The 12,986-nt window shown below is 39.6% G+C and overlaps 3 protein-coding genes across 3 annotated transcripts in view; 1 reads left to right on the forward strand and 2 right to left on the reverse strand.

The window, feature by feature from the left end:
* Nucleotides 1–1,537, reverse strand: part of LOC118411943 (free fatty acid receptor 4-like) — a 23,494-nt gene extending 21,957 nt beyond the window's left edge. Inside the window, exon 1 of the mRNA XM_035814468.1 lies at nucleotides 1,091–1,537. Within this exon, the coding sequence (XP_035670361.1) occupies nucleotides 1,091–1,243 (153 nt within the window). The 5' untranslated portion in view covers nucleotides 1,244–1,537. The remainder of the gene's footprint in view (nucleotides 1–1,090) is intronic.
* Nucleotides 1,538–3,252: 1,715 nt separating this feature from the next.
* LOC118411956 (contactin-associated protein-like 2) lies at nucleotides 3,253–7,950 on the forward strand. The gene is made up of 5 exons (XM_035814485.1): nucleotides 3,253–3,546; nucleotides 3,749–3,940; nucleotides 4,062–4,190; nucleotides 4,653–4,928; nucleotides 5,386–7,950. The coding sequence occupies exons 1-5, from the start codon at nucleotides 3,474–3,476 to the stop codon at nucleotides 5,484–5,486; spliced, it is 771 nt and encodes a 256-aa protein (XP_035670378.1). The 5' UTR covers nucleotides 3,253–3,473; the 3' UTR covers nucleotides 5,487–7,950.
* Nucleotides 6,776–12,986, reverse strand: part of LOC118411916 (alpha-mannosidase 2x-like) — a 58,669-nt gene continuing 52,458 nt past the window's right edge. The window contains exons 15-20 of the mRNA XM_035814418.1: nucleotides 12,358–12,483; nucleotides 11,877–11,991; nucleotides 11,371–11,504; nucleotides 10,624–10,765; nucleotides 9,641–10,101; nucleotides 6,776–9,270 (exon numbers count right to left, since the gene is read on the reverse strand). Coding sequence (XP_035670311.1) covers nucleotides 9,118–9,270; nucleotides 9,641–10,101; nucleotides 10,624–10,765; nucleotides 11,371–11,504; nucleotides 11,877–11,991; nucleotides 12,358–12,483 — 1,131 coding nt within the window. The 3' untranslated portion in view covers nucleotides 6,776–9,117. The remainder of the gene's footprint in view (nucleotides 9,271–9,640; nucleotides 10,102–10,623; nucleotides 10,766–11,370; nucleotides 11,505–11,876; nucleotides 11,992–12,357; nucleotides 12,484–12,986) is intronic.

Genomic DNA, 12,986 nt, shown 5'->3' on the forward strand with positions numbered 1-12,986 from the left:
AATCGATGTCAATGCAACATAATATAGAAGACGTGAACTTATTCAAGGCACATACGACATTGTGCGAACATGGTGATGATCTATTGCTTGCTTCTCTGACATTTTCTAAATCAAAACTTGATAACCTGGAAATTAGTATCGACTTGTAAGTCCATAAAAGTTATTGAACAGTATTTTATAGACAATGAAAGAGGTGGCAGTTTGTTTTTTTTTAATTGAAGAAGAGCAAAATTTTGTTTTCTTTACTCCTGAATGTCACAGATGTTCTCTTTATTTTAATAGCACATTGAGATGGGAGAAAAGGAACAAATAACATCCTGGGTAACCCGGGTTGTGTGTTACAAAGACTTGGCATGGAGCTTTGTTCGTTTGCAGGGTTGCACCGTTACGCTTGTCTTATGTGTGCAAACAGTAAAACTTGTGCAAAGTACAGAGTTGAACCATAATCAATTGTTGCCGTCAGCCATGGACCTTACTACCTCCAGTATGTATTTTATATCCAAATGCTGCTTATCAGAATCTAAGGATTAAAAATAATCCCACGTTTATCATTAGGTCACGCCTTTCTCTCCATTCGAAGTACACTGAAGTGTAAAAAATGTACCAACAAATCATGACAAAGTGGGGCCCAAACCCACTTACACTCTGTGTAGAGAGCTATCTACTACTAAAAAATTAGCATGTCCGCAACGCGATATATTGAAACCGAACGTTCAGCGCAGTAACAAAAAAAAACACTAAGCCCATATGCATTATCAAGCTTGAATTTTGTTCTTCCGACCTCCAACCACATACCAAAACATACCAAATATCATTAGGATTCATCAACAGCTTCTTGACTTTTGATAATGTAATGTCAAATTAATTCTGGAAATGTTCAATAGTATGCAAACTGGGATCATAAGATCATTCTTTATTGTTACATACACACACACACAGACACACACACAGAGTCACACACACACACACACACAGTCACACACACACACATCCACACACAGAGTCACACACACCAGGGAGCTTATATAACCTCCTTGCACACAGGCACAGAGTCACACACACAAACACTCACCGAAAACAGTGACCTTACCGTAATGACGATGAGTATGGTGACCTCTACGTACACAAGTTGGGGCTGTGCTCGCTGGAACTCGCTTAAGAACGTGAAGAAACTCCGGTTCCCAAAAATGTCGTCGTAGTCATGAAAATAGGACACATCCGTTACGTCTGTTATGTTCTCCATATCTGTTCCTCACTAGTTTCAGGTGTGACCCTCGTTGTAAAACGCCAGGTTAGATGTTGGGAAGGAAGAACTGAGCTAGCTTTACAGCTAGTCCAATACAGTCTACCAACACGAAGTAAGGCCGCTGCGGCGACCAAAATAAGGTAATTAGTGTGATATAGGGCGCGAGTTTGTACAAATAGGCTAACAGTTTTATGACGTTAACCCATGATGCAAAGCAAACACACGGTTTAGCCGGTCAGAAAAATAAATATGCGTCCCGATAAGAACGCTACATACGTACGAAGGTCGTTCAAAAAGTTCACGACCTCACTCGGAAACAAGGGGCATATTTACAAATTTCGGGGCATAATTATAAACTGTAAAGCATTATGTCAATGTCTACCTAACCTTTCGTCATTGCAGGCGTCGCCCGTTTGAAAATCAGTGATGTTGGGTGGAAGCATTTTGTAATTTTTGGATGTCTTCAACTTGTACCTTGACTTGAAAAGTTATAATGATGGAATTAATTGGTTGACATGTAAGAAAATTTGACGCCAACGCCTATTTACTTTGGCCAAGCTAGTGACTCATTTCAGGCTTTTGCTAATCAAAGGCTATCAAAGGAACTGTACAGGTGATGGAATACCGGTATGTGGGAAGGAAGGGCTAACATTTACCGTGCAAACATTTCACTGCGCCTGCCATCTTGTATTATTTGGTTAGAGAAGATCAATGACTGGTATCATTCATGTGATATGGTGACTTTTTCATAATCAATGACAGACGTTAAAAATACGTTTACCATGTTGTAAAGGTTAACTTCATTCGGCAAAATAAAGGTCTCGGGACTTCATCTTGCATTAACAATTGTTTGAGAATCATTTAAAGCAATCTTATGCAATCTGTATGCACAGTATGTAGGAGCTAGCACATTGAATTAGCCTCTATCAGGCTTCACGGGCAGCTGGAAAATAGCAGAAAAGGCTAAATTAACATATAACATGACAGCGGAGTTGGTCAAGGAGTGCAGTTTGCAACCTATAGCTATACTCCTCGATCAGCCAACTCCTCTGGCGTGTTGTATGTTTATTCGGCCCATTTCTAGTTTTGTTTAGTTTTAGAACCCTGTGGCTCACCCAGGCAGTCAGCGGTAAAAGTCACGCGCATTAATACATCGGGCAAACTTCACCATCTTAGCATAAGATTTAAAAGCCCACTAATATCCCACTACAGAGTAAAGGTTCAAGCCTAGCTAGCTTTCACGTTTAAGTGTTTACAAAATGGAGTACAAATGGCTTGGCCATGCAGGTAAACCGTATATATGATACTTGTATTGCTCTTGTGTCATTTTTTTCTAATTCGCTTAGTGGCGCCCTTTACATATGCAGGCTGCCCGGGTTGTTACCAGTGACAGTGAGTCATTTTCGTTGAGCGGAAATAAGTAGGGAATATTACAACTGTGATGGAAAGAAATAACTTCTAACCTTCCTAATCTGTACAACGTGAAATCCGCTGTCCGCGGCTGCCCCTCCCCGCAGAATGTCGGGTGGGGCGCTATAATACATCGGGCTATGGTTTAAACCTTCCCAAATACCATGAGTTATGTTTACATTGGATAACATGAATGCATTTTTACTGGTGTCATACAACTCCATAAAATCGCCCTAATACGCCATAAGTTTTGATCCCAGGCAAGGCAGCTGTATTGAAAAGTTTTGTAGAACAGGCGATAACTAGGACGTTTTTCATACGCTGCATTACTAATAAAGACTAAAAGGTGGCGCTGTGACTCCATCTGTTGCACAGGTGAACAGGCAACCTTTGACCTTTCCAGAAGTTTACCTGTACCGCACTAAAACGCGCGTGATTATAAATCAAATGAACTAACTTAACTGAGCTTGCCACCTTTGGAAGTTCTCTAGTGAACGAAGACAGATTGGTCTTTAAACTTATGCATATAATAACTAACTGTGTCTTTCTCATTCGGTAAATTGTTCACAGTACAACATATGTCATGCGCGTTTCGATGCTCTCAAAAGTTAACAGGTGTGTACAAACACCAAGGAAACAAAACACTTCCGTGATTTTGCTAACGCGATGTCAGTTTTAACTTAAGACGCTTTTTACGGATTTTATGTGATTTTTAGAAGTCGAAATATGTTGAGAGGAGGGCGTGAGGTAGACTGAGATTGTGTTTGGCACAACAACGAGTTACAAAGCCGGTAAAAAAACTCCAAACAGCAACAAAATGTCTCCATACGGTTGCAACTGCTTACTTCTGGTGAAGTTTGTTATCATATCAGCTCTTATATCCCCTCAAGGTGGGTAAAATTTTCCTTACGGACGCTTCTTGGCTCTTCTTAGCGATGCGTTTCCTTTGCTTTGCCTGTTTAATGCAGAAAGCTTTAATTAGAAGTCCAATTCTGCATATTTTTTGCAACAATTCCGAGACAATGGCATTTCTTAGTAGGGCTATTGTGTTTGCACCTTTACTTATGTACTGTATGCTATCTGCTGTTACAGTGTCATCACAGCAAGCATCCTGTCTGGCTACAAGGCTATCAGGTGCAGAAGACAGTGGTTCCTACACACTGGATGTAGATGGACAGGAAGGTCCCCTGGCGGAATTTGATGTGTACTGCGACTTCTCGGGTCTAGACACAATGACAGTTCTTCATCACAGCAGCGAAGACAGAATAAGAGTGTCTTCAGGAGGTAAAACCTTTTAAGTATGAACCTAACACCCACTTTTAGGTGATGCTGCAGTTTTCATTAGTGCCTCAAGGGGGAGCAGGTAGACCAGGATTCTGACATATCTTCCCCCTCTACTTCCCAGGTGATTTTCACCTCCAGGTTGCCTACCCGGAGGGAAGTTTGGAGCAGATACAGGTTGTTGTTCAGAAGTCGAGCAGCTGTAAACAGTTCCTCAGATATGAGTGTAGGAACAGTCCACTTCGACTGGCAGGTGGGTTCAGTCATAAACTCATACACGCCATGTTTCCAATGAAAACATGTGTCATGCTTGAATTGTGAAGGATTAAATTATCAAACAATAGCCAAGAGATGTTCCAATTTGAAGAAAAATTGTAATGTAGGCATCTTTATCGTCAAAAAAATCCCAGGCATCTCTTTGAGTAGCCTGTCATGGATTTTAAGCAAAGGTTCATGCATCAATAATATCAAGCTTGATAACAAGTAGCTTTAACAATTGTCCAGTGCTGATACTGTAAATTCATTTATTTCTGCAGTAGAGGATAAAAAAGCTTTTTGCAGTGTTTTATACGTGTGTCATTGAAACAGTAAGTGTAGTACAGTAGTTCTGGTAATTGGAAATTAATATTCAGTGTCATGAATTCGTGAAAAAGTAATAAAAAAATGCAAACATTTCAAGATTTCAGCTATTTACAATAACACAATTCTGTTTCAGAAAACGTATTCTGGTGGGAGACCACAGCAAACAGTCGCGTGTACTCGTGGGGCGGTGCTGGCGGCAAACTGGGACAGTGTCTGTGTGGAACACAGCACAACTGCCAGCCGAGTCCGGAACAATCCTGTAACTGCGATGCTAATGACACGGTCTGGAGGACAGACGAGGGTTACCTGACAGACAAAACGACTCTTCCCGTGGTGAACGTATCGCTAACAGCCAGAGAAGGCCAGGGGTACCTGACTGTTGGACCACTCATATGTGTGGATGTACCAGGTGAGATTCAGATGTTTTGTACCAGATAACTGGACCAGGTGTATTCTACTATGTTATGCAAACTACTGCTATATGGAAAGAATCAAAAGGTGCTTAGAATAGTGCACTAGGGGAAGGTTGTCATACTTTTTGTACAGAACAGTCCAAGAATGACAAGTTTGAAAATATCCTACTTAAACATGACCTGAAATCCATCTCTGTTGGCAATGCTTAGCCTACCTGACTCCATAAGCTGCAGGAAAAGTTAAAATTAGACAAGGCAGCTGGCTGAATGATTTGCTATCTGCCAGAGGGATTAGTCAGCTACCGGTATATAGAGCTCTCCAAAGGTTTTGCCTACAGCTGGCAGATCATTATGCCTACTTGGTCACTTTCTACTATTTTTCCAGCAATGTTAGAGTCTCAGTACATTATCCATAAAGTTAGTAGGACATTAAAGCTATCTTGACCTTTTCAGAGTTCATCCCTAACCAGCCCTGGCAGATCGTACTGGGTACCGCCATCCTGGTGTTCGCGGCCTTCCTCACGTTCATGCCTGCTTTTGTACGTAAGTGGTGACCCCCCTGGGACAGAAGCCTGGTTTTGTACAGTGACAGTGACCTCCCTGGAAGAGGAATCAGCATGATGCTTTGTGGATCACTTATTCAGCTGTTTTCCTTTTTTAATCAATGAAGAAGTGAAGTTAATGTTACTAGTAGCTAGAAGTTACTGTAGGTACTGGTACTTAAGATATTGTATGTATTTTAAAACAAAGAACATATATGTTTTACAACTGTGCTTCTGATTATTGTACATTTCCTACAATTTTCAAGATTTTATAATCAGATGTGAATTGTGAATTTCTACATGGGCTTCCAAAGAAGTTTTCAAGGAAAGTTATATATGTTTTACTAGTAATCATAACTAACTACATGTATATAGTGTCTTTTGATCTATATAAGAGAAATTTCACACATTGAATGACACAGATGCTATCTTTATTGCTTTATTCTTTATTTTCTCCCCTCCCATGATTCCCTCCCTTCCCCATCCAAAAATAGACTGTTCCAGAGAAATGTACATGACCTATGACCTATGATAGAGAAGACCTAACATCTAGACTCGCCTCCTGTACAAATATGTCAAAAGCATACAACTCTGATCTGTGACCAAGGCAGAGCAGCAAAGGTTTCAGGCGTGCAAAGAAATCTTCAAATGAATCGGAAGAATTTATACAAAGTCTGTGTCCTGCTGGAATAAAGTCTTGTTTTACAAATCTCACAAGTGATACTTATTAAGACTTATAAAAAAAACACTCTTTTTGTTGTGCTTCTTGTACCAATAATGCATGGGATTATTCAATCTGTCAGGCTTACATAGCTTAAATCTTGAACCAACTTTCTACTAGACGCTGCCTGAACGACCCAAGATTTGACAGTTTGCTCAAGGAATTTACAGATAAAAACTTTTTTTTCATGTTTTGTGTGTTCTGTTGTTACAACTTGCATTGTATTCCAAATCTGAAATCAAAAGTTGCACAAATCCAATTTCAGTTCCTGTAGTCGCTCAGCAATAATCGTCTAGTAGATAGGGATCCTTAATAAATATGGACACTTGATTAAAAAGACTAGTCCTTGTACTAAAAAGAAATGGAATGGTCTTCAAGTTTATGTATATGAAAGCCTACTAATCTTCAAGGTGGTAATCCCCCCTTCTTTAAACTTTTAGTTGGTACAATCCTCCAGCCTCTCAGTCTAACAAAAACAAAAATAAGTGGTTGCTTTAAATAGGATTCAGTTAAATTTCAATGGTATGACACAAAAATGAGAATGTTTTAGAAACACTGGAAAGTTCTTAAGGATAAATCAAGATATAATCAAAAGAAGAAAGAGCACTTAAAGTCTTACATCGTAAATTATTACTGCACAGATCAGAACAAAATCACTTGCTGTCAGGAGAGAAACTTGCCTTTTCAATCAAAACTGACAGTAAACATTTCTCTAAACATCTCTACTGCATCATCACAATGTTCGAAAACAAAACCAAAGCCGTTTCCATTCAAACACTTAACTAACATGCAATGTGTGTTATTGAGGATTAACATAAAACTTAAAGTGTGGTCCAGAATATGAAGTACTTTGCAATACTCTTTAACTGTGTACATACACTATGATTTGTGTGATGATACAACTGCATAATGCCTACAAAACATGGTAATCCACCTCAAAATCACCCAGAGTAGTCAATGAAGTTAGACTTAATTCAGATCTATCAAAACATGGAATGCAATATATGACTGTACAACCACAAACTTAAGAAACCTGGCACCAAATTTAAAGCTAGCTTTATCCACAAATTTTATAAAGAAAGCAGCAGCACATTCGTAAGTCACACATAACTAGAAGCACAGCAGAAAACTTGGAAGTTTTCAAACTTGCACTGCACATGTATGTCATTGTTAAAGGTAATACAATTTTAAAACAGAAAATGTAATTGTAAAGTTAATTCCTCTTGTTTTGCCTATGTATATCATTTGTTGAGCTAATTGATAAAGCTAATCAAGTAATCTAAATTCATGGTATTATCATAAATTCTATGTGCTTGAAAGTATGTAATACAAGCAGAAATAAACAATTACTGTAAATCACACACACACACAAACAAACATAGGTGCAAACTTGAATTATAGAAGTAACTGATTATTAAATACACCAGTATATACAAATCTGCCCACCTTCAGTGTCTTGCCACAAACTTTCTTGACATACATGTGTGTACATATTAACAGAAGGCAGATTTTTTTTGTTTCAACAGAAATGCTGCAAAGAAAATGAACATACACCAAAATTTTCCTCTTAAAACAAGACTGAAATGCCCCTTGGATACATAAATGTTCCACAAGCACAACTAAACCAAAATGAAAGTAATTTTGCTTTTCAAGCTTGGTAGTGGTTGCTGTTGGATAAATGCTCATCTGGAATGATTTCATGTTGTAAAGCAAACATTTACCTTTTGCCTATTGCACATTTGTATGCCCAGATATCACATATTTACTGAGCATCCAGGAAGCAAAATTTCTAGTCAAAGTGGTGCTTCCAAAGTTTTTCCTTTCTTTTTATACATTATACTGCAAAAAAAGTCTACATTATACTGCACTATATCTTTTTATTCTGTAAAATAATTGTTCACATGAGAATATTAACTACTGATAAGGTTATACCTTTCTGATAAGTTTGAGTCAATAAAAGATTTCATTGCGTTGTATTCTAGTTTAAGGTCCAAATCATGGTATTTTCATTGTCTCTTATAATTGTGACATTCAAACTCAGTCTGCTGCAAGTGATGAAAAAGTGGCAAATGGCAGAAAGCAGGTCTTCCAATTCCACTTCATGAAATGCTTCTAGTAAAATATGTTTTGTTGTATGTAATATATCAGATTAATATTCTCCTTTAAAATTGCCTTGCTATGATGCCTGCATTAACATTAACATTAACTAGTACATAACTTAGATCTGCACAGAGTAACAAATGTAAGGAGAAATTGCTTATGACGATGATGTACTACACCCAGGGTTCTTACAGCCCATTAATTCCTGTTTTAAAAACACCATGAGATGGGTCCCCTCTCCTTTCAGGTTTCCTCCAAACAAAATTCAATTTTTGTATCCCCCATCCAGATCTACTAGTAAGTAGACTAGTCCAATGTCCCAAAGCTTTAAGAAGCTACAGAATAACTTATTTTGATTCAGAGGGGTGTTGTGGTCAATGAAGAAACACTGTAAAACAATTTTGTTTGGAGGAAAAAAAGTTTGAAGACAGCCCCTTCATCATTACTATAAGGTGCAGTGACGATGTACTTATAAATACCTGAGAGACAGAACCAGTACAACCCGCCCCTTTGGAATGCTCATATCAAATCTTTCTTCCCATGTTAGATAGACAGCCATAAAAATTGCATCTTCTTCTGTAGAAAAGCTGACTACGATACAGGCCTATCTCGGACCAGCCTGCTGTCAAGAGAAATCAAATCTACCTTTTTATAATATTCACATTCACTTCTATTGCCATAGTTTAAATGTTCACGTTTTTCTTTAAAATCCAGCAGAAATGCCACCCTAGGATTAGGAATGAATAGTAACCCTTTCCACCAAGCAATCCAGTTGAAGTTGTTCAATCCAGTTGAAAGTGGTTCAATCCAGTTGAAACTGCTTTAATCCAGCCTGATCCGGTAGGCATTAATTTCCATAGGGTCCAGCTGCAGGGTTGCCTTACTGTTTAGGACTTGTCCGTCGTACATGAGGGACAATGATGTGGCTTTGATGTCTGTCAAGTCCAGGTCCCTAAACAGATCTTCTAGTTGAACCTGGGAGCAAAGAAACAGAATAGGTTAATTTATGAAAAAAATCATTTCAACAAAGGCTGACATTTCCCATGAGCCACATGCAGCACACTGCAGTGGCAGTACTAGTGATGGTCGAGTGGTTAGGCTATAGAGCAACGGATCAAAAGGTCATGGGTTCTATTCCTGGCATTTTACACGCTTTTCCTCACTCCACCCGGGTGTATAGTGCACATGGTTGGGGAAGTAATAAAGTCGGTACAAGGGATGGGCTCTGTCTTGCACTACCATGCCAAAGATGGATGATAACTGCCCCCATACAATGTACATCTGTATACAGTTTCAAAAAAGGCTATAAGACCAGACGAACAGAATGCAGCCCCAAAAAGCTCACCTTTCCACCACTGGTAGAGCAGCTTAGTCCATTTGCGGGGAAACTGCAGTCGAACCCTTTCCTATGTAGCAGCAAGACGGATTCCTGCGTGGGCGCGGGAGAGTCCATGGCCTGTACCGTCCTCAGGTTCACAAAGTGTATGTCACAAGGCAAGGCTTTCACCAGGGGCTGCACGCTCCCCGACAGTTTGACATCTCCCGCGGGCCCCTCCCCGGGAAGCTTGTTCCGTATAAAGGCATATACAGGGTGATTCAAAAGTTGGGAGACAGAATGGGAAGTTAAGGAGGGGTAGTCCACCCCTGTTTGTCTGCTGCCACCGTTTGGTGAAGAGGTCCTTTGGTGGCGACGTTCCAGAAGCAAGCGGAACTGGTTTGGCGTACGTTTGTTGTCGAGCAAGCCCTGTTGCAGGCCGCGATTGTCGTCTTGGTTTAATCTCCTATCCAGCATTACTTCCAACCAGCCTAGGATGACAAACAAGTTACAAATCATCTTACATGCACAGAGAGACTCAAACTTGAACCTTGTATTTAAGTAAAATGTTATTAGTCACAATTGGAATTAATAAACCAAGAGCAATTGCTAGAATTATTCTTGATTGAGGAAAGGGTATGTTATACACATGTACAAGAACTTAAAATTAGAATTTGATTCTAGTCAGAAGTCTTAGGGTCTTTGAAGTAGATCACTTCTTGTAAAAGGAAATTAAAGTGAAGTTATGCCATCTGCAAGGAAAGGCAGCATTTCAGCTGCAGTATCCAAAATGATCAGCAGAGGACAATACTGCACGTATCACAAAATGTCATAATGTTAAAAATCCCTTTGATATGGTTAGATCACTCTTTCTCAAATTTAAAAAAATAGATTTTCAGTTGCACATGATCAACATGATGGCACTGCTTTATGTATCACTATCACAGCCTGTGAATGTTCAAAATCCTTTCAAAATGTCTCATTCCAGATCTTTTCTAAACTACTGTAATTACCCTCCTGAAGGCTGCCCACTCCGAGTGACTGTGCTGTATGTATTGTCATCCGTGTGTCCTGGTCCTGTAGGTAGGCCATGGTGGACATGGGGTAATAGTTAGCCTGCAGGGGCAACTTGGACAGCGTCTTTCTCCTTTGCATCTGTCAGCAGAGAAAATATGGCATTATCAGTGTTGCAACGGTTGGGGATAAAAGAAATATATGACAAGTTAGACAAAATATCTAAACCAGGCCAGCCAACCACCTGATACAACAAACCACCTGGCCCCAGTCATAACCCACATCAAAACAGTCCTTTCCAATTTTACCCTCTGCTGACAACCATCTTTAGTTAGTAATAACCAAATAAAAAGCAAACATTTTCTTAAGTCCGCATGGGGCATTCATTCCAAATTAACAACCAAAATTGATAATGATTGTTCCATGCACAAGGCAAAATCAGTGAAGTACACTAATGTTGTGCAAAGTACAAGTCGAAAATGTGGTAATTTTGACATAGAAAACTTCAAACAACTTTTTTGCTGCATGAACAGACAATTGTGTAACATATATCATATTGTATAATGTCTGTTTTGTGTGTCCCCCGCATGTTCGGCCAAGTATGGCAAATATGACCTGGGATGAATGTATCTTTCTTTCTCTTTGAATGAAGAATGATTCTACATATAAAGGATGGTTGAAAAGAGATCTCTGCTTACTAAATAAAGCAATTTGAAGCCAACACCCCTGCGTTGCTTGTTTCTTACCTGGAAACCATTTAGGTCACTGAAGAACTCGTTGCTATTTTTGACATCTGTCTTGAGGCGCATGCACAGTTCCCTGTTCCTCTGGTCACGGATATCCACAATGTTGGAGATCTCCAATGACCAACCATCTATTCCTGAACCAACACACAGCATAATGATTAGTTGCAGTATCCAAAATAGCTACTGTAGGATATTATTTCAGAGTAGTAGTAGAACTAGAGACTCATGGTGTTATACAGCACCATTGGGGTTATACCGCCCCTTACAGGGTGGCATACCCTTTCTTTTAGCTGAATACAAGACGGGGATGCACCAGGTCTCCCGTCCGGATGAATGATGCAAATCACCATGTGGCTTATATAAGATGGAGGTACGCCAGGCCTCATCCAGGTGATTTGAAATGAATCAACAACTCCAAACAGAAGGGTCATTTAAAGTTTGCAGTAATATTTCCCTTTTAGTGGTAGCCTCTTCAAAGCTCAAACTCAAAACCAAAGTGTTCTTACCAGGTGACCTGTGCAGTGTGATGACATGTTCCACATGTTTCATCAGGACATGGACTTCAGACAGGATCTTCCCACGGATCACCCTGATCACTGCTTTCCCATTGGTGTCTAAGGTCTGCGGAAAACACATTTGGAACATTAATGTTATGTCGAATGGCCGACCAGGTAGGGTAGCGGGCAGAGGGCTGAGAGGCTATAGCTTTGATTTGTGGTTCTTTGATGTGTCCCTGCAAAATGACTTTCCACACTCCACCCAGTTGTAAAAATGGGTACCTGTAATCATAGTTAAACTGTTGTTGGAGGGCTCTCCCTTCCAATACCATTGTGTTAGACACTACATTCATGGAAATTTCCTGAGCTCTTTTTTACAAGCTTAACATTCCATAATACAGACTACAACCCTTTCCAGTAGTGTAATGTAGGGCAAGCTCTAGTTTAGTAGCAGGATCACTTAAACCAAGTTGTAGTACAATATGCATACCTTAGCTTCTCCATCTGGTAAAAACAGGTAAGCTCCACTCTTGTCTTTCTTGGTCTCTCGTGTTCCATACATGAGAAACTCCACCGACATAGCTGTCTCCTTACCATCTTTCACAGTGGTCACCGACTAGAGGCAAGCAGAGGTGCAAAATTAGAGGAAAAGAATACCACATGTTAAATAAACTAATCACTCCAGGGATTTAACTCTTACATCCCCCTATCAGATAGGTGAGAATGTAGCAAAAAACTTGAACACATTCATTGAGGTTGTAGGCACTTGATGGCAAAATGTTTACAATCATTACAGACCCAGTCTATACTAACATATACAGTCAAACCTGTGCAGTCTCAGTAACCACTCAATTACAATCTGGGACTTTAAAAACATGGTCACAGTAGACAGGTGGATAGTCTGATTATATAGACAAGATTCCCCTTTTTCTATCTATTCCTAGCTGAAGTAGGTACATGTACATGTGCCTCGCTGGAGTTTTCCATGATAAAATCTAGGATATACACCAGTCAATAGCTCCCCCTATCTAACGACATTGGTACAGCACACAATGATGGTGATTCTTTTGCTATCAAGTCGTATACCTAAAGGACTTATGTTGAGTCAGAAACTTAAAA

This window comes from Branchiostoma floridae, chromosome 3, assembly GCF_000003815.2.
Source record: "Branchiostoma floridae strain S238N-H82 chromosome 3, Bfl_VNyyK, whole genome shotgun sequence".
NCBI classification, from domain to species: Eukaryota; Metazoa; Chordata; class Leptocardii; order Amphioxiformes; family Branchiostomatidae; genus Branchiostoma; species Branchiostoma floridae.

Excerpts from the sequence above, each read along its gene's own strand:
- LOC118411956 (XM_035814485.1), top strand. The coding sequence starts at position 3,474 with ATGTCTCCATACGGTTGCAACTGCTTACTTCTGGTGAAGTTTGTTATC. Across the intron at positions 3,941-4,061 it reads AATAAGAGTGTCTTCAGGAG|GTGATTTTCACCTCCAGGTT; the intron begins GTAAAACCTTTT and ends TCTACTTCCCAG. Across the intron at positions 4,929-5,385 it reads CATATGTGTGGATGTACCAG|AGTTCATCCCTAACCAGCCC; the intron begins GTGAGATTCAGA and ends TGACCTTTTCAG.